Source organism: Hemicordylus capensis, chromosome 3 (assembly GCF_027244095.1).
Source record: "Hemicordylus capensis ecotype Gifberg chromosome 3, rHemCap1.1.pri, whole genome shotgun sequence".
Taxonomy (NCBI): domain Eukaryota; kingdom Metazoa; phylum Chordata; class Lepidosauria; order Squamata; family Cordylidae; genus Hemicordylus; species Hemicordylus capensis.
Window position 1 is genome coordinate 1,841,407 of NC_069659.1, and position 22,584 is coordinate 1,863,990.

Here is a 22,584-nt window from a genome sequence, read left to right on the forward strand (position 1 = left end):
AACGTTGGCCTGCAGGATCCGGTAAATATATTTGCAGACATTGCCTTCAGCCCAACATCCCTGCCCAACCCCCAACCCCTATCCTATGGATCTCTTTCTCTCCCACTTCTGCTTCCCAGAAAAGTCTCTGTCTCTTCCTTAGCCGGTGCCTGTCAGCTTTCAGTGAGTCTGCTTACTCACTTCAGCCCACTCTCCCCGTCCCTCCTCCCCTTTCTCTGTTCTCATCTCATTCACTGTGGACTGTGGGTCCCCGAGGCCAAAATGGGCACCTCCTCCCTTCTTTGCTCTTTCCTCTTCACACATTTCCCCCCTCCTTTTTCTCATGCCTGGGTTTTTGTTCTCTTTTCTCCCTCTCTTGGCTTAAAGAGAGGTGGTAGTGAGTCTCTTTATTTATCAGGGGGAGAGTAACTGGCCCTATCCACCCCCAGCACAGTATCTCCAGTGACTGTTGCTGGTGTCTGTCTTATTTTTTTTAATTATTATTTTTAGATTGTGAGCCCTTTGGGGACAGGGATCCATCTTATTTATTTATTATTTCTCTGTGTAAACCGCCCTGAGCCATTTTTGGAAGGGCGGTATAGAAATCGAATAAATAAATAAAATAAATACATAAAATCAAAACTGTAAATGTTTTGTCTTAGCTAAAGAACAGCTGCGAGATAACACACTCACAGAGTTCATTGCTAGTGAGAGAAAATGCTTTAACTGCTATTCATTGCTAGTGAAAGAAAATGCTTTAACTGCTACTGAAAACGCTACACTACGATGAAGAAGAAAACCAATTGATAGATTTGATTGCATGCTTAATTGTTTGATGTAAACATTTGCCTTAATAAAATTTATGAAACTATGGTTGTGTGTGATGTCTCTTCCCCTCCTCACTCCCGATTGCTCCGTGAACTCAGAACCGAACCAGGAGTAGTCTCTGTTGGCTAAGTTGGGAGGGGCTGTGTGCGCCCTCTTTCCCTTGCAGGGAGGTTGTTGCAGCCTGCTCACAACACCACACAGGTTGGTCCTTCAGAAGTCCTTCCACCGGTGGAAAAGGCGGAAGGCTCTCTCTCTAATCTGCTTGGTTTTCACCCCATAGATGATGGGGTTCATCATGGGTGGGAAGAGGAGGTAGAAGTTGGCCAACAGGATGTGTATGTAGGGAGCCACCCGGTGACCAAACCTGTGAATTATGGATGAGAGAACCACTGGGGTGTAGAAAATTAATATGGTGCTCAGGTGAGAGATGCAGGTGCCCAAGGCTCTGAGCTGCTCCTCCGTTGTAGCCAGGCTGAGGACACTCCTTAGAATCTTGGCATACGAAAGGCTAATAAAGCTCAAGTCTAGCACCACAACCACCATCGCAACAATGATCCCATAGATGTTGTTGAACTGTGTGTTGGCACAGGCCAGCCTCACCACCGCCATGTGCTCACAGTAGCAGTGGGAGATGACATGGGAATGGCAATAGGGCAACCTCCGGAGCAGGAAAGGCAACGGGAGCATCAGGAGAACAGCACGCCCCAAAGCCACCAGCCCCATCTTGGCCACCAATGAACTGGTTAGGATGGCGTTGTACCTCAGAGGGTGGCAGATGGCTACATAGCGGTCAAAGGCCATGGCCAAGAGCACAGCAGACTCCATGATGGCAAAGGTGTGGAGGAAAAACATCTGGGTGAGGCAAGCCATCAGGCTGATCTCACTGGCCCTGAACCAGAAGATGCTGAGCGTTTTGGGCATGGTAGTGAGGGACAAGACCAGGTCGATGGAGGCCAGCATGGAGAGGAAGGAGAACATGGGCTTATGGAGGGTCACGTCTGTCTTGATGACATACAGGAGGGTGCTGTTGCCCAGAAGAGAGATGGTGAACACAGAGCAGAAGGGGATGGAGATCCAGAGGTGGGAGGCTTCTAGTCCAGGGATCCCAGAGAGGAAGAACGCTGAGCTGTGGGAGCGGGTGTGGTTGGCAACCCCAGATGCGCCATATTCCTGGAAAGCTTCCATGCCAGGAGCCACATCAAACAGGCTTCCCTTTCAAAGGCAGCATACACGGAATCGCACCATTAGCAATAGCAATAGCACTTACATTTATCTACCGCTCTATAGCTGGAAGCTCTTTAAGTGGTTTACAATGATTTAGCATATTGCCCCCAGCATTCTGGGTACTCATTTTACCGACCTCGGAAGGATGGAAGGCTGAGTCAACCTTGAGCCCCTGGTCAGGAACGAACTTGTAACCTTCTGGTGACAGGGCGGCAGTTTTACCACTGCGCCACCAGGGGCTCATATGTGCTTGCTATGAGGTGGCCATGAACAACTGGAGGGTTCCAGCTTTCCTCACAGCATCAGAAGCACAAATTCTGTTGGGGAAAAGCTATCCGAGCATTAGGAGCCACCTTGCTGGACCACACCAAGGCCTGCTAGCCCAGCCCTCGGTGGCCACCACCACATGGGATTTGTCACTTGCATCTAGTGTTCACGGGCACATTCAGTGACCAGAACAATCAACCAGAGCGAATCTGCCCGCCATGAATCTGTCTATGCAACTCTGCCATTAGGCAGAACTGAAGGGTAATGAAGTTCCCCCAGAAATCCAAGGACATAATGCCGGAACCTACCAATACCAATATTGGTTCTTACCCCACAGATCCCAGATGCATGACATGAGCACAGGGGATCTGTGTGGCGGACTGTGCCTCAGGGCTATACAAATATGTGCCACAATCAGTCCCAATTCCTGTCAATCAGAGGAACAAAGGGAATGGGAAGGGTCACCGTAGACTACCCTGGCAATGTTGACCCATTCTGGCCGACTGCTGTGCAGGGATGTTTTTTTGGCTGAACTGGCCATTCATCAGCACAGCTCTACCTGGTGAATGGCCAGCCTGCGAGCAGTGAGAGAGAGTGAGAGAGAGAGAGAGAGAGAGGAGCAACCTGAGCTGCCCCTTGTGGTGCCCCCCACCAGCCACGACTGTTGTACACAGAGCACTGGATTTTGAAGGGCTTGGGTCCTCCGTGCCTCCCTTTTCATCCACCCTCAGTGCCAAGTGGCCAGAGCATTTTCTCCCCAAGCGGAGGCTACTAGCAAGTGAAATAGGCATGGCTGGCAGCTCACTTCCATTTGCGGGACTTCCTTCTGCACAGGAGCAGGACAGATTTCCCAGCCGCCCTTGGGAAGCCTGCCCAGCAAGGCTCAGCCCCTGCTGCCTCCAGTTCAGAGCCAGGTAGACTCCTGCCCAAGCAGACCTCTTCCAGAGCCAGTGACAGTCACTGGCTACATAAGGACAGCCTTGATGCTGGATGAGGCCCAAGAAGGCCCATCCAGTCCAGCATCCTCTTCCCCACAGTGGCCCACCAGATGCCTCTGCGAAGCCCACAGGCAGAGGTGAGGAGGGCACGCCCTCTCTCCGGATGTTGCTCCCCAACTGCTACTGGTATTGAGAGGCATCTTCCCTCTGAGGCTGGAGGCAGAGTCCGCTGGAAGGACTCTAGGTGCATGTTAGGATGAGGCAGGTCCCTTACACCTTCACAGAACTCACCAGAATCCAGGAGGAGGCGGTGTCTTCTCACCTTCTGCCCTCTCTCTCTCTCACTCTCTCTCGCTTTCTTGAGAGTCCCCACCTGCTCTCCTGTGAGCCTAGTATTTATAGCTCCCCTCTTGCTCCCAACCCAATTCATCGCCTTCAGAGCCTATTCAGCCATATTTACATGAGAGAGATGTGATGCAATTTTCTCATAGCACAAAACCAATTAAAGCTCTGGCTGGTATCTGAATCCACCACTGCTTTGCTATCGTCTGTGAGTCACAGACCAGGAAGGGGCTGGTCTCATAGCCAGGAATACAACCAGGAAGCCCTGGGTTCAAATGTTGTCTCTACCAGGAACTAACAATGTGGTTTCATTGTTCTCTCAAATGGCAAACACTAGAGTGGAAAACAGGAAGGGGGGAAGCCCATAATGACCAGCAAGGTTTTGCGCAAGGTATTGAGCAAGGCCTGCTGAAATGAGCATGTCATTCATTCATTCATTTAAAATATTTCTATTCCACCCAAAACTTGCATCTCTGGGCGGTTTACAATTAAAATCATTTAAAACATTGAAAACATTTGAAACCCAATATTTAAAATATTAAAACTAATTAAAAGCCTGGGTGAATAAGTGTGTCTTCAGCGCCTTTTTTAAAGTTGCCAGAGATGGGGAGGCTCTTATTTCAACAGGGAGCACATTCCAAAGTCCAGGGGCAGCAATGGAGGAAGCCCGTTCCCGAGTAGCTATCCGATGAGTTGGTGGCGACAGCAGACGAACCTCTCCCGATGATCTTAACATGTGGTGTGGCTCAAGCCGATGAAGGCGTTCTCTTAAATGCCATGGGGCAGGCATATAGCTGCCCGGCACCAGCATTTTCTAAAGCACTGCCAGAGGAGGAAATGCAGAGGGGGAGGTAGAAAACAGAAAGGGTGAAAGCCCATAATGACCAGCAAATTTTTGCTGGGGTATTGAGGAAGGCCTGCTGAAATGAACATGTCTTCCAGGTCTTTTTAGAAGTTGCCAGGGACTTTTACACACAGGGCTTTTAGCTCGCAGCCCCTCCAGAAAGGAAGGTGTGAGTCCACATATCAGCTGGATTTACCCCGAAGTCCCTGTGAGCTATCGGGGAACAGTAGACACCCGATTTGGCTTTCCCCCAAATTACTGCCGTGCATTGGCCCCAATTAAGGTTGGCCCTAAATATGTCCGGGGTTAAAAAAAAGTCCTCTATTTGCAGCAGCTTTTGTGGGGGGGGGGAACCAAGCTTTCTGTAATGCCCCACTGCTTCTTCCGCCATGTGTGGAGGGGCCATTGCCTGTAATTCAACTTTTTTCAGAACTCTGCACTGGTCACCATAGGAACATAGGCTTTATATATGCAAATGTTATTGGAGGATGCCTCAACAATGGAAACTACAGATCTGATGTAACCTGAGCCCTTTGTGCCTGAGCTGATTCCATGAGGCTGCATTTTTCTCCAACACAGAAAGAAAGCAGTGATTTTTACTCTAAACTTCCATGGCCTCTTAAATGGCCTGGGGTGGGGTGGGGACATGAGGTGATGAAGGCAGTCACAAAGGCAAGTTCATTATAAAAATCAGGAAAGATTTGGGTCAGATTCAGCAAGAGCGCGTTAAGTGTTCTATTGTTTGATCCAGCTGCTTGGCAACTTGTCTCGCTGGTCTTCAGTAACTAACTGTCAAACTAATAATAATAACAACAACAACAACCCCCAGTGAGGCACTACCTTGGCCTGCTTGTGGGGCTTGCGTGCTCTGAGGAAGGTGAGAGCTATGCCAGAGGTCCAACCATACTGGACAGGTCTCACCAGAGGAGCCAGACAAAGAGTGTCTCTCCCATCAACAATATGGTGAGACGTAACTTTAATAAATCTATACCGGATCAGTTGTCGCCCGGGTCAACAAGGACCGCGCCAGGTGCTGGAGTCCGGTGGCAAGTGGGCAACAGGACTCAGGATCTTCAGTTGAGCAACCGGGGCTGGAGACTGCAAGGTTACTGGAAGAAATGTCGCTTAACCGGAAAAAATATACGAAAAATGCCAACAAGGAAATAATGATTTGCTATTACAAATCTAGTACAACGAGAAGAGGTTATTTAAAAAGAATGTACCAAATTTGGAAAGAGAAGCATCCAGATACAGAAATAACAGAACAAAGACTAGCAGACCAGAGAAGATTCATAATAAGAAATAAAGTATTCACAGGAGTTGAGCTGGAAGAACTGCAAAGAGCAATACAGGTTCAAGATATGAAAGAAGAATTACCACCAACTGAAGCAGTTGCTCAGGAGCAGGTGGAGGAGGTGTTGGAAATAGAGGATGCCACTGTTGCTGAACTGTTTCAAAATCAAAACCAGGCAATCTCCCCTTTGCCTTCACCTCAAAAACCCGAATGCTGTTTAACAGAAAAGCAACAAGAACTAAAGCAAAAAATAACTGAGCACATGAACCAAACAACCACCAGGGTTCGACTTCCAGCTCTAAAAACAGTTGCCAAAAAACAACTTGTTCAGGCATTAAAAGATGTCAATGCTGCACTTGCAGAAATAACAACCAATAATTTGCAAGAAAAAACCAACTAATGTATAGAATAACAACACAAGAGCTCAGATATTAGATCAGTGGACCTGTCAAAAAAGAAAGCAGTACATCACCTAAATGGAAGATTAGATTAGAAAATAAAATTTCCAGGCTCAGGTCAGATGCTAGTAAATTGAAAGATATGAAAGACAAGAAGCTTAAGAATGAAAACACCAAACAGTATCTGATCCAAAAATACCACCTAGATTCAAGGAGAATTAGAGAAGTCCTGGAAATAATAAAGCAGCAAATAACAGCAGTGTCAAAGAAGATTAGCAGGTATGAAGCCAGAAATACACAACACAGGCAGAATCTCCAATTCCAGTCGAATCAGAGACGTTTGTACCAAAGCACAGAAGGAGAAACTGCATGAAACGTAGAAACACCAAATAAAGAAGAAACAGTGCAATTCTGGGGAAAATTATGGGACATTCCAATAGATTATAATAAAAAAGCAGGCTGGCTGAAAGAGGTCGAAAAATGTAACCAACAAATGCAAGATCTAATAATAACATCAGAATTAATAAGTGAAAGAGCAAAGAAAATTAAAAATAGGACTGCGCCAGGCGACGATGAACTGCATGGCTTTTGGCTTAAACACCTAACAAGCCTTCATAAACAACTATCAAAACAGTTCAATCACATTATGAAAGGCAGTGATATTGAACAATGGCTAACAACTGGGAAAACTCATCTCATCATGAAAGACCCAGCCAAAGGTGCAGTTCCAAGTCATTGTAGACTGATAACCTGCCTGCCAACCATGTTCAAATTATTAACTGGAATAATAGTAGATGAAGTGATGCAACACTTATTAACTAACAAACAGCTTCCAGTTGAACAGAAAGGAAATTGCCAGAACACCAGAGGCACAAAAGACCAGCTGCTGATTGACAAAATGATTTTAGAAAACTGCAAGAGAAGAAAAACCAATCTAAGTGTTGCATGGATTGACTACAAGAAAGCCTTCGATTCATTGCCTCACACATGGATACTAAAATGTTTAGAAACAACTGGTGTCAGCAAAAACATTCAGATATTTATAAAAAAAGCAATGAGCATGTGAAGTACACAGTTAACAATCAATGGCGAGACACTTGGACAGGTTAGCATTAGAAGAGGCATTTTCCAAGAGGACTCACTATCCCCTCTGTTTGTAATCGCCATGACCCCACTTTCACAAATACTACACAAAACAAGCCTCGGATACCAAACATCTAAAACATCAAGTTAAATCAACCATCTGCTGTACATGGAGGATCTGAAGTTGTATGGAAAGTCCCAGTCAGAAATCGAATCACTGCTAAACACTGTCCGTATATTCAGTAGCGATATAGCAATGGAGTTTGGACTAGACAAGTGTGCTGCATTAATAATGAAAAGAGGGAAAATAACAAAAACAGAAGGAATAGAACTGCCCAATGGAAGCAAGATCAAGAACCTGGAAGAGAAAGAACCTTACAAATACTTGGGCATTCTCCAGGCTGATAACATCGCACACGCTGAAGTTAAAAGAAAAATTGGAAGTGAATACATCAGGAGACTTAGAAAAATCCTAAAGTCCAAACTCAATGGCAGGAACACCATACAAGCCATAAACACCTGGGCTATACCTGTTATCAGATACACTGCAGGAATAATAGACTGGACCCAGGCAGAGCTAGAGACACTAGATCGCAAGACCAGGAAAATCATGACCATCAGTCATGCTCTGCACCCCTACAGTGATGTCGATAGACGATAACTCCCTCGCAGCTCAGGTGGAAGAGGAATGCTGCAAGTCCATCAAACAGTAGAGGAGGAGAAAAGAGGCCTTGAAGAATATATCAAGGACAGTGAAGAAGATGCACTTCAAATGGTCAATGACGAGAAACTATTCAACACCAATGAAACAAAGCAGGCCTACAAGAAAGAACAAGTCAAGAACCGAGAAGAAAATTGGAGAAATAAGCCCCTGCATGGTCAATATTTGCACAATATAAGTGGAAAATCAGACATCACCAAGTGCTGGCAATGGCTTAAGAATGGCAACTTGAAGAAAGAAACAGAGGGTTTAATACTGGCTGCACAAGAGCAGGCACTAAGAACAAATGCAATAAGAGCAAAAGTCAAAAAATCCACAACAAACAGCAAGTGCCGCCTTTGTAAAGAAGCAGATGAAACGGTGGACCACCTAATCAGCTGTTGTAAAAAGATCGCACACACAAACAAAGGCATGACAAGGTAGCAGGGATAATACACTGGAACATCTGCAAAAAATACAAGCTACCTGTAGCCAAAAATTGGTGGGACCATAAAATTGAAAAAGTTGAAGAAAATGAAGATGTAAAAATATTATGGGACTTCCGACTACAAACAGACAAACATCTGCCACACAATACACCAGATATCACTGTAGTCGAGAAGAAAGAAAAACAAGTGAAAATAATCGACATAGCAATACCAGGGGATAGCAGAATAGAAGAAAAAGAAATAGAAAAAATCACAGAATACAAAGATCTACAAATTGAAATTGAAAGGCTGTGGCAGAAAAAGACCCAAATAATCCCAGTGGTCATTGGCGCCCTGGGTGCAGTTCCAAAAGACCTTGAAGAGCACCTCAGCACCATCGGGGCCACAGAAATCACCATCAGCCAATTACAAAAAGCAGCTTTACTGGGAACAGCCTATATTTTGCGATGATATCTATCATAACCAACAGTACTGACGATAAAATTCAGCCATCCCAGGTCCTTGGGAAGCACTTGATGTCTGGATAAAACAAACCAGTCAATAACACCTGTCTGACTGTGTAAACAAGTAATAATAATAATGTCTTTCGCCTCCTCCTCTGGGATGTCATCGGTTGCAGAAAAAGCCCAGAGTGAGCTGTGGGAATGCACATGGGCAAAAGATCAGCAGGGATTGAGGAAAGGAGCCGACCCTACATGAATTGTCCATTTAATCCCTCAAATTAAACACCTGCAAATCTGCTGCAAAGCAGATTCGCCGTTCAGATACCCTGCAGCAAGCAGCCATGTCTGGATAACTTCCAGGGAAGGTGCTACTCAAAGAGCAGGTGACAGGGAATTCCAGGGGTGGGGTGGGGGCTACCACCTAAATGGCTCCCTCAGGCAATCCAGGCAATCCAATCCACCTGTGAGTTATTGGGGAGCAGTTTACACACAATTTGGGTTTTTAACTGCGCCTTAGAGTGTAGCCCAATTTATATCTGGGATTAAAAAAAATCCACCTTTTGTGTTGGTTTTTGGGGGACAACTTCGAGTTCGCAGTAAAGCCTCCCCGTAAACTCGCAGTAAAGCTTGCTGTGTGTAAAATGTCCCAGGAAGGGCTCAGGAAGACTCCTGCCTGGAACCCTGGAGAAGCCACTGCCAGTCTGGGTAGACAATCCTGATCTCGTCAGCTTCCTGTTGGGGCAACTGGTGGAGAAAGCTTGTGGGAATAAACAGGATACTGGCCTTGACAACAGCTAGCCTGATGCAGCCGAGAGGTTCATAATATGCATGTTTGCTCAGAAGTATTGCTTACTGTGTTCCATGGGTTTCCTCTCAGGCACTCTCATTTGGACTGCTTCCAAACTCGAAGTATTTCTGCCTCAGCGGGGCCTGCATGATGTGATGGAGGGAAAGTGGCACAAACCAGGGAGTCAGGAATGGCCTTTCTTTGCTTCCCCACAACCATCCCACGAAGGGGCCAAAGGAACTGGGAAGACCTGGCCTAGCCTGGCCTGGCTTTCTGCTTGCCAACAGCAGGCACATGCGTGAGGTCCCAATTCAGACTGGGACTGCAGTCCAGTGGGAGGGGCTGGATGGTTTTTGGCAGCTGCTGTCCTTGTGAGCAAGGAGACCAAGCCCAACCAGCCCACACAGGAGGAGGCCAAGCACGTGTAGAAAGGCCACGTTTCTGCATGGCCCTGAGCCCAGCTGTTGCTCTCCTTGGGGATTCTGATGTTCATTCATCATTTACAGGACACATTTTTCATCTCTTATTCCTATGTAAACTGCTCTGAGAGTGTTGAAAAATGGCATCATCATCATCATCATCATCATCATCACAACAATAACCAACAAAGACAGCACCCTGCAGCAGCCCAGCAGCATGGCGTTCACCGGGGTGTGTGTGTTTCCTAACAGTGGTTTTGAGGGAGAATCCAACAGAGCCTAAAAGAAGCCACCATGCCAGGCTCTCCTCCAGGGACCCTCGTGCCTTTCCCCAGCTCCCGCTGATGCAGACCAAGAGGACCTGCAGGGGAGACTCTGGTCTCATTTTTGTTTTGTTTTTATTCTTTGCCATCCTCTTGACTGCCCCTTCCCCAAGCTTATAAATGGAAAGCACTGAATCTCCAGTTCCAGACATGCTGGAGGCCGGGACAGTGAGAACAGTGGAGCCGTCCACTTCTGAACTGGACATTGCAATCCCCTCAGAGGCCTCACAGGCACAGCGAATCAGGTCAGCAAGGGAATGAGCAGCGATACAGGTGTGTGTCCCAACCCACCCACCCCCGTGTCTGTGTGTCCCCGTCCCAGCTAATTGCTGGTAGCGTCTCTGTCTTGGATGTGTTTCAGGAAGGTGTCAAAAAGGGACAAGCCGAGTGCCCTGAGAAGATCATGGGGAGAGCTGGCTATCCTTTCTCCATTTCTCTATTGCAGAAACACAGAATTGCTTGTACCAGCTGCTCATTGGGTGTAGAGCACTGAGAGGCTCCACACAGCACAGCCTGCATGGCCAAGTTCATAGATCCTAAAGACTGAGAACAAAAAGAAAGAAAAGAAAGAAAGGACAAAAAGAACAAAAAATAAATTCAAAAATAACATGATTAAGTAGAGATTTTCCAAGAATGTCAAAATATTTCACACATTTTTGAACATGACAGATTTATTTTTAAATCTCTCAAAGATTTTATTTGCCGAAAAAGTTATTATGGCTGTCATAGTTTTAATTGGTTCCTTCCTGTGTTTGATCATCTTTGACTGTGCAGGTCTCAGTCTGGAATATGCTTCTTGTCTGCCCAACATGACAACTCCCAACGATACAGGCAACACCCTCCAGCAGTTCATCCTGAACGGGATCCCAGGACTGGAACATGCTCACATCTGGATCTCCTTCCCATTTTTCTCCATGTATCTCATTGGCATGGTGGGGAACTGTGGGCTCCTCTACATCATCTGGACCGAGGAGGCCCTTCACAGACCCATGTACTATTTCCTCTCCATGCTCTCCATGACCGACATAGTCATGGGCACATCAACGATGCCCAAAGCCTTCTGCATCTTCTGGCTAGATGTCAAGGAAATTGGCTTCAAATCCTGCCTGGTCCAGATGTATTTTGTGCACACATTCACTGGGATGGAATCTGGGGTGCTCATGCTGATGGCCCTGGACCGATTCCTTGCCATCTGTTACCCACTGAGGTATGCCACCATCTTGACTAACCCAATCATTGTCAAAGTGGCTATGGTTACGTTCCTAAGGGGAGCTGTCCTTATTCTTCCTTTCCCTTTCTTGGTCAGGAAATTGCGATACTGTGGCACAAACATAATTGCTCACACCTTCTGTGACCACATGTCAGTTGTGAAGTTGTCTTGCAGCAGCATCCATTTGGATGCTATCTATGGCTTGGCTGTGGCCCTCTTGATAGGAGGCTTTGACGTCTTCTGCATCACGGTGTCTTACTTCATGATCTTGAAGGCAGTAGTGGGCCTGTCTTCCAAGGAAGCAAGGAGCAAGGCGTTTGGCACATGTACTGCTCACATTTGTGCAATCACCGTCTCTTACAAACCTGCTTTTTTCACCTTCTTTGCACACCGCTTTGGAAGACACAATGTTGCTCCTCATGTTCACATCATCATGGCCAACCTGTATCTACTTCTGCCTCCCATGATGAACCCCATTGTCTATGGAGTGAAGACCAAAGAGATCCATGAAAGTGTCCTGAGGCTGTTCCATGGGGGAAAGGTTATAGTAACCCATAGCCACTGAAGACGACTCATCAAAATTCAACACAGTTCAGGCTATGAACACATAAAGGTGTTCAACTTATTCCCACATATGATTTACACACACACCCCCGCTCAAGGCCTACATTTTGGCTTTCTTGGTCCAGTGGAATGAAGAAAACTCACATTTGGAGGGGATAACAGTGAAGAGCCAATATTGTGTTTGACAAGCCTGGACACCCAACCTCCTTTGACAACTTTCAGCAACCAAGTGCTTTCCACCTCCTTAGCCCTGTTTAAATGTGGGTGTGTACAAGTTATGGTATATATGCATGTTCATGTTTTAGTGTCAATTATTGTACCTATATGTTCACTTATCAGTGAACCTGATACCTTATGGAGGATACAGGCCCCAACAAATGCAGGGTACAGATAGGAAGTGTATTGCTGTACATGTGTTGAACATGATGAGGCTCTTCTCACGAGTGGGTTAGCAGGGAGAACGGGCTTATTTTTTTATTTTTATTTTTTTATTTATGCAAATTTGTATACCGCCCCAAACTTTCATCTCTGGGCAGTTTACAATAACAGTAAGAGTGGGCTTAGCACACAGGGCATGCTGGAGAGACCCCCGAGCTGGGAGGCTGCTTTTCAGTCTCCTGGTCTGGGGTCTACTCATGAGTTGCCGCGGTGCGGAGCCATGCCACAGCAACTCACGGTCATAGAGCCTGGGTTAGCAGAGCGCTCGCTCCGCTAACCTGGGCTTAGGGGAGGGTTACTTTAGCAGGTTAACCTCTTGGAGGCCACCGGGTTCATCTCCGAGCCCGGTGGTTCTCACAGTCAGGCGAAATCGGGCTAAGCTCTCCTAGCCCGATTTTGCCTGATTGTGGGAATAGTTTCAATGTGTGAATAAGCTCAGCAAGGGAAGGCCGCAAGGAAATGGGAGAGAGAAATAGTGCCTCTCCGCCTTCCTTACATACACATACACCCTCCCCTCCACAGACTCCCTGCACAGCCTTACTAGAGGGCTCCTCTTCCAGATGACCCAGGCCTTGAACACTAACACTCTTCTCAGGAGTTTGAGACACATCACAACATTTGGTTTCAGGTGCCATTTGTGCCTTCAAATAGCAAGTTCAGGCAGCTGAGTGCCTATTAGTTTAGAAGCAATTTGGAGCCTCACAGGAATAAAGTGTCGGCTTGGGGGACTGCAAGTGTACAGCAGCATATATTTAAATTAAAAGGGGGAAAATAGAAATCCCCACCAATTATCCTGTGAGCTTCCAGGATCTTGAACTTCCAGGACTGAAGGAGGGCACTTGAGCCAGAGTGTCTGCGTTGTTGTTGTTTTGTTTTGTTTTACAAAAAGGCAAATAGAGGACAGGGAATTGTCTCTGGTCAAATCAGATCAGTAGGAGCAGTTTGACAATGAATCCAATTACTTAGGGGGCGATAGGCTCTCCTTCAGGGGAGGTTTTCAAGCAGACCTGTGTTAAGTGAGCAAAGAGGTGGCGAGTCTCTTCTGTTTAGCAAGGGCAAAGCAACTGGCCCTAAAACCTCACTATAAGGCTCCTGCTCCTGGCCGGCCAGAGCCCTGAACAGAAACACTCTGCTTAGAAAGCTGGGGAGAAACGGCAGAGTTTTGTCTCAGGTCCCACATGGATTCCAACCAAATACCTGCTTGAGTCAGTTAAAAAGTTGATTCTGGGCCTTTATGCAGATTCAGTGATTGGAAAGATTGTAAGCTGACTTGAAAATGCCATCTTGAAAGGGTGTGTGTGTGTGTGTGTGTGTGTGTGTGTGTGTGTGTGTGTAAATAGAGGAGTGTGTCTATGATTAAGACAATGAATATTTATATACTGCTTTTCAACAAGAATCCCCAAAGTGGTTTACATAGATAAAAATAAATAAAATGATTGTCCCCAAAGAGCTCACAATCTAAAACAGGTTGCTTCTCCCACAGTCCTCAAAGACAGGCCCAATCAGCTTCTAGCTTTCTAAAGAGGGAGGAGATCATCCATGCCCCAAGTCACAGAAATCTGCAAGCGAACAGTGCTGATAAGAAGAACAACCTAAGTAAAAGGAGAGAGAGAAACAGGCAAGACCCAGGACAAGCGTTTATTATTTATTTATTTAATGTATTTGTATACCGCCCAAAACCAAGGTCTCAGGAGTTCCCAGGAATATGCTAACATTCCAAGAGGATCTGGAATGACAGAGATCCTGAGGCCACCCAGAGAAAGACAAACTAGGAATGCCTTCTGGTCAGAATGAGAACACCAGATGGGTGGGTCAGATACACTCCTTTCAAAGAATGAACTTATCAAGCATTTCCTATGTTTCATTCTCCCGCATAGGAGGTGTGAACAGGATATTAAAAAGCCATCTACAGATTGGACTACAGTTACCTCAGACTCATGGATGGAGCAGAGATAGCAGCCCTACTCACACGTTGTGTTCAACACTCGTACAATGAGTGTACACAGGTACACTTATTCATATGGTATGTTAATCACAGGTACAGCAGTCAACTTTCAATCTGTATCCAGGTTCACTTCTAAAATGAACGCATGTTCAAACCTAAGAACATAAGAACAGCCCTGCTGGATCAGGTCCAAGGCCTGTCTAGTCCAGCATCCTGTTTCCCACAATGGACCACCAGATGCCTCTGAGAAGCCCACAGGCAAGAGGTCTGTGCATGCCCCCTCTCCTGCTGCTGTTGCTCCTCTGCAACTAGTATTGAGAGGCACCTTGCCTCTGAGGCTGGAGATGGCGAACAGCCACCAGACTAGTTGCCATTGATAGACCTGTCCTCCATGATTCTGTCTAAACCCCTTTTAAAGCCATCCAAGCTGGTGGCCATCACCACATCCCATGGTAAGGAATTCCATAGATTAATTATGCGCTGTGTGAAAAAATACTTCTCCTTGTCGGTCCTAAATTTCCCAGCTTTCAGTTTCATGGGGCGACTCCTGGTTCTAGTGTGGTGAGAGAGGGAGAAAAATTTCTCTCCGTCTACCCTCTCCACTCCATGCATAATTTTATACACTTTGATCATGTCTCCCCCCGCTTAGTCACCTCTTTTCCAAGGAAAATAGCCCCAGGTGTTGTAGCCTTGCCTCATAAGGAAGGTGCTCCAGGCCCCTGATCATTTTGGTTGCCCTCTTCTGCACCTTTTCCAGTTCTACAATGTCCTTCTTAAGATACGGTGACCAAAGCTGTACACAGTACTCCAGATGTGGCCGCACCATCGATTTGTACAGGGGCATTAGAACATAAGCATTTTTATTTTCAATCCCCTTCCTAATGACTCCTAGCGTGGAATTAGCCTTTTTCACAAGGGCTGCGCACTCAGTTGACACTTTCATTGAGCTGTCCACCACGACCCCAAGATCGCTCTCATTCACGCAAAAACCATGTACGAGTGTACATCTCTACATGATGTGTGTACATTCTGTACACTCATACAACATAATGAGGTCGTTCTCACAACCTCTGCATGTGGGGCTGTGGAGGGCAGGAGGAAAGAGGGTGTGGGGAGGGCAGAGTCACACCTACCTTCCCCCACACGACCTCCTTTCCCTCTCCACCACACCGCTCAGTGGCCCACATGATCACCACTGCAGTGAGTGGCGTGGCAATCTGAAGGTTGAAGAAAGAAAGCCTGGCCTCCAGGAATCCCACAATGCATTGTGCAAACAGCACGGCACATTAGGGAAATGCTAGTGGCCGGGTCACTCCTTCCGGGTCACTCCTCTATTGCTGAAATGGCTGCTGGCAACCCACACAACCGGGCAGTGAGAGAGGAGAGCTTACAATGCATGCACCCTCTTACCTCACGTTTAGCCCAAGCAAAAAGCCCTGGCTACCTGGCCGAGGAGCACTGGGATCGGGACCGATCCCAACGTTTCTCATGGGCAGTTCAACCAGGGCAGGGCAGCTGTATTCCAGGCAGAGGTAGTTGAGTGAATGACCTCAATGTCTGGAGAGGGCTGATGGCTCTCCAAGAATGGGTGAAGAACAGCTGAACGGCCAACAGATGCTTCTGTCTTAACTCTCATCCCCACAACACACTAGTAATGACGAGCTGGAAATCCCGAGAGTATACGTGACTGAGAAATGTCTCTGCCTCTACCTTTATTCTCTACTGTCTCCCCTACCTCACCATTCGGATCGACTTTTCTCTTCTTCCCTCACAGAGTCAGGCTGGCTTCTCCTCCTCCACACCCCGTGCGCACGCGCACACACACACACACACACACACACACGGCTAGTTCCAATGGGATGCTCCCCTCAGATGCCCACAGCCCCCCCTCCTGGAATTCCAGAGAGGCAAGAGGGCGGGACACTTTGGCAAGGGGCGGGGTGGGCTTCTTGTGACTGACAGCAACATCTGGAGGCCTTGAAACTGGATGGCGTCTGGAGAGGGGAGGGGCTGTGACTTGAGCGTGAATGAGGGAAGTCCGCCTGTGAGGGAAGGAGAGCAAAGTCACTCCCAGCCCGGAGAGAGAGGAGTAGACTCCTCAGGAGTTTGTCATCCCATAATTTACTGTTGGTTCCTCTTGTTGTTGCTGTTATGGAATATATTTATACCCCACTCTTCATTAACATGCAAAGCAACTTACCAATAAACCATGAGAAAATTTTACAGTTAAGATCAGAATTTGTGTATTCATAATTGTCGTAACATTTATTTATTAAAATGAAAGAAAGAATAAAGGCACCCCAGCTTGTTGAGCCTCTCTTTGGGGGGGGGGGTTGAGACGGCGCCACAAAGATTGGCCTTGTGGCCACCAGCAATGCCCCTCATAACACTCAGAAGAACGTCAGGCAAAGATGAAAGTAGAGGGGGACGTTCATGAGGGCCACGTGCCTGCATTTCCCACGTAGGGGCCTAGGAGAAGCTCTTTCCAAGACGCAGGGCCCTCAGCACCCTGCCACGGATCTGCTTGGTCTTGGCCCCATAGACAATGGGGTTGAGCATAGCTGGGACCATCAAATAGATGTTGGCCAGGAAGATGTGGACGTGGTGGGGCACACTGTGTCCAAAGCGGTGGGTGAGGAAGGAGAACAGGCCAGGTGTGTAAAGAATGACAATGACCCCCACATGGGCCCCGCAGGTGCCCAGGGCCTTGTGCCGTGCCTCCAGAGAGGGTAGCCGAAATACAGCATGGAGGATCAGCCCGTAGGAGATGAAGATGAAGCTCAGGTCAGCACCAACTATGACAAGGGATAGAATCAGCCCATAGAGGTTGTTGGGTGTGGTGTCCCCACAGGCCAGTTTGACCACTGCCATGTGCTCACAGTAGGAGTGGGAGATGAGGTGAGAGTGGCAAAATGGCAGCCTCTTCACCAGGAAAGGGAAAGGGAGGACTATGACAAGGGCCCGGGCAGCAATAATAGCTCCCAGCTTGATCACGGTGTTTGCAGTCAGCAGTGAGCTGTAGCTGAGTGGGAAGCAGACGGCCACGTATCGGTCGTAGGCCATGGCCGTCAGCGTCCCAGACTCTACTGCACAGAGGGCATGGATCATGAACATCTGCACCAGGCAGGCAGCAAAAGTGATCCCTTGGGAACCCACCCAGAAGATGGCCAGCATCTTGGGAAGGATGCAAGTGGGCAAGGCCATGTCAGTTAAGGCCAGCATGGAGAGGAAGAGGTACATGGGCTTGTGCAGGCTGGGCTCTGTCCAGATGACCCACAGGAGGGTGGCGTTGCCCAAGAGTGCTGTGGCATAGATGAAGCAGAAGGGGATGGAGAGCCAGACCTGTATCTTCTCCAGTCCGGGCAGCCCCAGGAGAAAGAAGGAGGAGGAAGCAATGTGGTTGCTGATGTTGGAAGCATCTGCATGAAGCATAGAGAGGGAAGGCAGAGATCAGCTAGAGCAGAAAAGGCATCTGTTAATCCCTCTTCCCCATATCAGTATTGGCCACCAAAACAAACCATCCAAATGTGTCTTTGCTGACTATAATTGGGGAATTCTTAAGAACATAAGAACAGCCCTGCTGGATCAGGACCTAAAAGCCCATCTAGTCCAGCCTCCTGTTTCACACCAGATGCCGCTGGGGAGCCCACAGTCAAGAAGTCTGAGCATGCCCTCTCTCCTGCCATTGCTCCCCTGCGACTGGTATTGAGAAGCATCTTGCCTCAGAGGCGGGAGGTCTGAACCTTGTCTTCTCAACAACTGCTTCCAAACTGAGCCACTTTAGGAATGTGGTGTTCCTTGTCCTCTAGCTTGTATCTCAGAAGTTCCCTGATTGTCAGGAGACATCTCTAATTTCATCGGTATGGGAACCATCACTGTCATAAACCCAAGATCATTCTTTAGAGTTATTGAAATGAATTTTGGCTTCCCTCAAACTCCTTAGATGTCTTGCCAGAGAGGGAACAACTAGATATGCTCTTCACAACTTAGGGATGAGCAAAACTCCTCTGGAAAAAAAGGGCTATCCTCATCTCTACTGTTTTTCAACCTTCGAAACGTCCTTGGGGGTCTAGCTTGAGAAGGAACCTGGCTCCACCTTCACTTCAGGTTTTGCTTTATGTGAAATCTCAGTGGTAATGGCAAAAGTTTTAACACTCTCCCTTCTTATTTTTTGCAGACCTCAAGTTCCAAATCAATGCGCCCCTGGTGGTCAGCACTATCATGCAATTGTGCCTGGTGGCTGCGAAAGCCTTGTGTGATGCTCACCAGACTAACCACAGAGGGGCTCAGCTGCTCTCCTAACGCTAGACTTTCTTCCATAGCGTGGCCCCATTTATCTTCAGCAATTCTGAATCCTCATTTCTAACAATGTTGTCTCCCCTTTCCCTTGATTTAGGGCAGAGGTTTCAGCCACTGTAGTTGGGGAGGATGGGAGTTTTAGTCTGAGGGACTAAATCTGAGGACCCAAGGTTGGGAACAGTGGTGCCTCTAATTTTTCTCATCTCTGTGCAAAATGAGTTTTGTTCTGGGCAGCAGTATCAAGGCAGTGTGTGTGCACCATGTGCGTTCGGAGTGGGGCCTTCCTGATTCAACCTGAGTGGGATCTAAAACTAACTGAGTGGACATCAAAAAACTTGTGAGCGTGCACACATGTGCATGCCTTAGAGGGTACAGTGGTTGGGAACCCCTGATTAAGTGGAACTGGAATCCCTGAGCCAACACCTCTCTCAGAGAAGAATGAAGCTCTTTGACTCTTTCTTTGGCCTATTTTAATACCTACCCCAAATTTCGGAGTGATCCTTTGTCCTTGTGCCCAGAAGAGACATTTCGTTTATTTTATTTCACTTGTTTTGTTTTCTTCTTCTTCCAAGCAGTAGAAGTGAAGTTCAGGACAAGAAGCAATGCCATAACGCTCACCTGTATGGTGGGAGGGAAACACAAAGACACTGAGAGGGTGGAATGCAGCTACAGTTGCAGATGGAACATTAGCTCAAACTGGCTTCAGGAAGGAGAGGAGTTCAACATTTGCACAACTTGTCTTCAGAAGAACCTTAAAGGCCCATCCTTTTAGCCAGGCTTTTAATGACATATAGATCCCTTTCTCATGATCCGTGAGAAAGGCTTGGCGGGAGGGCAGGCAGGCAGGCGGGGAGGAAGGTTCACTAACCTGACCTTCCCTACAGACGAACCGTGGAAGGAGCTGAGTGTGCGGATCGCACACCCAGATGATCCTCCACTGCCCAGGCAGTTCAGAGGTCCAGGGGCCGGGACACATTGTCCCGGCCCCTGGAAATCCCATGATGCACTGTGTGAGTGAGCGGTGCATTCTGGGTATCCTTCCTGGGTCCCGGGGAGCCCTGCAGCAGCCGGTGCTGGCAGACAATTGAAAAAAATAGGGCTAAATGAGCCCTGACTCCCTTGTCCCCATTTAAGAGGCTGACCTCTTTGGCGGGTTTGCCGACAAAGCGCTGCCAGGATCAGGCACAATCCTGGCAGTTCTTCTTCCAATCAGCCAAGACCGGGCTTGGCTTCCTTGCCTCGGTTTTGGCTGATCTCAAGAACAGCCTCTTAGTTTTAATGTTAATTTCAATCTGCTTTTAAAAGGCTTTTGGTTTTAGTGTAAGCCACCCTCAGCCACTCTAGGAAGGGTGGCATATAAATGGAATAAACAAACACAATGGAATAAACAAATAAACACTTAATGGAATAAACACTTAAACAAATGGAACACTTAAAATGAACAAATGAAACACTTAAATGGAATAAACACTTAAACAAACAAATAAACACTTAATAAATGGAATAAACAAACACTTGGGGCAGAAGGCAGTGGACTCTCCCTCCCGGGTCTGTAGTTCAGTGGAAGAGCCCCTGCTTGGCTTGCGGAAGCCCCCGGTTCCCTCCCTGGTGGCAGCAGCAGCATCTCCAGGTCGGGCTGAGAGAGACCCCTGAGCCTGAAACATGGGAGAGCCACTGCCAGTCGGTGCAGGCAATACTGAGCTCGGGGGACCCAGGGTCTGACTCGGTAGGAGGCAGCTTCCCCTAGTCTTATGTTCCTCCTTGAAGGTTTACAGGGGTGGGCGGAGCGTTGGGGACACTTCCCCAACTGGGGCAAGGCAGGAGGGGGGTGAGGAGGATCTGCCTGAGCTGCTGTCAGGAACCAGAGGCCGCTGGGCCTCATTTGCCCCCCACCCCCCACCCCCCACTCCGGTCCATTAGGAGAAGCCGCTGCTGGGACGATGAAACCATTTGTAGGGCGTGTAATCAGGAATCTGGTTGGCGTGAGTGCAAGCCTGCCTTGAGGTGTATCTTCCTCTTGAGTCAGGGCCAGGGGCTCTAGGGAGGAGAAGCCTGGGGGTCTCTCTCTCTCTCTCTCGGATTTGCAAAGCCCCACAGAAATGCCGGAGGCTTGCCGCTTGCTTCTCCTCCTGGTCCTGCGGCTTCTGCTGCCCAGTTTCTCAGCCTTCCACCCACCCTCCCCCAACCCGTCAGCCCAAACACTTCCCCGCACCAGGGACAGAAAAAAGAAACCAGGTTCAGATTTTCCCATTAGCTTGTCTGGCATGCAGGGAGCCGGGTGTGTCATGCAAGGCCATCCACAACGAAGAAGAGAGGCAGACGCTCGCCCTGTTCACACGAGACACAGACAGCCATTTGCCCATCCCGTCTCATGCCACGCAGCAGTACGCTTCCTGCCTGTACTCTGCATTTGAGTGGGCCTGTATCCAAGTTCGCTTTTGAAAATGAACACGAGTGCCCTCATCCACACACAAAGCAAGCATGTGCACGTCTACAGACTCCTGGAGACACGCACAAGGCAACGTCTGGTCAATAACCAGTGAGGAGAGGCACATGGACACACCTGTTGGCTCGCCCACTTCCTGGAGGTTCATGCCAGCCGCAGGTGCGCCGTAAGCCCTTTGTGGGTCTTGCAAGGCCTCGACAAGGAGCTGCTGGCTGGGCACGCCTGGAAGTGGGAGGCCCGTCTGCTCTGGCTTTATAGGCTCAGGGGATGCACAGCAGCAGCAGCAGCTCCTGCTCATCCTCCCCAGAGGGAGACTGGAAGCAGGCAGGAGGGCCCCTGAAGACCTCCTTGGCGCCTGAGCAGCACACTGCTTTATCACAAACATGGGGGCAGGGGGCAGAGCATTGTGCTGATGAGGGGGTTCTCCCTAAAACCACTGCTAGCAAATCCTCCAGACTCAGCCATGGGCTGTAGCTTGTTAAGGATCAGAATCAGCCCTGGGGCGCTGCTTGGGAGTGTTCAGAGCACTTCCCATTGACAACCATGTTGCAACCCTTTAAACAACCCTGAAAGGTCAGTAACTGTCATTACCCCGACATTGCAGCTGAGGCCGCCAAAAACCACCTCATGAATTCATGCCAGGGCTGAGATTCAGACACCAGGAATGTCCTGATTTGTTGCTCTCAGCCCCCCCTACACTGCAGAATGTGGCCCATCTCATCAAAATTCCTTTCCTTTCCATTGCCAATTTCTCACAGTCTAGGAGGATATAATTCCACAGCCAAGTGAGTGCAGAGAGTATAACACCAGGGGAGTTCTCAACCTGGGGTCCCCAGATATTGTTGGACTACAACTCCCATCATCCTCAACCACAAGGGTCATGGTTTATATAGCTGGTTTGGTTTAATTCAAAAATCTCTCCACATTTTTGAAGAATTTCCATGGTGCCACAATCTCACAGGTGGTGCATGGCTGTGATGATGTCATCAAGATGGCTACCACTGTATCAATTTTATTTACTTACTTTATCATATCTATATACCACCTAATACGTGTAGCTCTAGGCAGGGTACACAATAAATAACAAAACCTAATTGTTTCAGTAATCATTGGGCCAATTTTGTTGTGCAAGGGGTTGGAAAGTTAATTTCACAATTTCCCCTCCTTTTTACAGGGGGGAAAATGGGAAAAATTTGGATTATCAAGTTCTTGCAGAAACGGTTTCACATTTTTTGAGAAGAGTCTGTGGGGTTTTTTAAACAAACTATAAAGACTGTAACATTTTTCTTACACTATGCTCCCAAACTATTAGGTGTTTTGCTTGAGAAGGAACCTCCAAATTTACTTTAGATTTCACTTCAAAC

At 47.8% G+C, this 22,584-nt stretch overlaps 3 protein-coding genes across 4 annotated transcripts; 1 reads left to right on the forward strand and 2 right to left on the reverse strand.

Annotated features, from left to right (window-relative positions):
• Positions 1 to 1,017: 1,017 nt before the first annotated feature.
• Positions 1,018 to 1,992, reverse strand: LOC128349534 (olfactory receptor 52K1-like). The gene has a single exon (XM_053305969.1). It carries the CDS (start codon positions 1,990 to 1,992, stop codon positions 1,018 to 1,020), a length of 975 nt encoding a protein of 324 aa, XP_053161944.1.
• A 9,135-nt stretch (positions 1,993 to 11,127) lies between these two features.
• On the forward strand, positions 11,128 to 12,093 carry LOC128349535 (olfactory receptor 52N4-like). The gene has a single exon (XM_053305970.1). The coding sequence runs from the start codon at positions 11,128 to 11,130 to the stop codon at positions 12,091 to 12,093; it is 966 nt and encodes a 321-aa protein (XP_053161945.1).
• A 4,698-nt stretch (positions 12,094 to 16,791) lies between these two features.
• On the reverse strand, positions 16,792 to 21,465 carry LOC128351924 (olfactory receptor 52P1-like). Of its 2 annotated transcripts, none has more exons than XM_053311983.1 (3): positions 21,338 to 21,465; positions 19,256 to 19,392; positions 16,792 to 17,894 (listed from the first exon to the last, which is right to left on the reverse strand). In XM_053311983.1, the coding sequence occupies exons 2-3, from the start codon at positions 19,299 to 19,301 to the stop codon at positions 16,945 to 16,947; spliced, it is 996 nt and encodes a 331-aa protein (XP_053167958.1). In that variant the 5' UTR covers positions 19,302 to 19,392; positions 21,338 to 21,465; the 3' UTR covers positions 16,792 to 16,944. The 2 variants fall into 2 exon arrangements, with proteins under 2 accessions (XP_053167958.1, XP_053167957.1); XM_053311982.1 differs by lacking the exon at positions 21,338 to 21,465 and adding an exon at positions 19,643 to 19,736.
• Positions 21,466 to 22,584: the final 1,119 nt, after the last annotated feature.

Excerpts from the sequence above, each read along its gene's own strand:
- LOC128349534 (XM_053305969.1), bottom strand. The coding sequence starts at position 1,992 with ATGGAAGCTTTCCAGGAATATGGCGCATCTGGGGTTGCCAACCACACC.
- LOC128349535 (XM_053305970.1), top strand. The coding sequence starts at position 11,128 with ATGACAACTCCCAACGATACAGGCAACACCCTCCAGCAGTTCATCCTG.
- LOC128351924 (XM_053311983.1), bottom strand. The coding sequence starts at position 19,301 with ATGTCTCTTCTGGGCACAAGGACAAAGGATCACTCCGAAATTTGGG. Across the intron at positions 17,895-19,255 it reads GGATCACTCCGAAATTTGGG|ATGCTTCCAACATCAGCAAC; the intron begins GTAGGTATTAAA and ends TGCTTCATGCAG.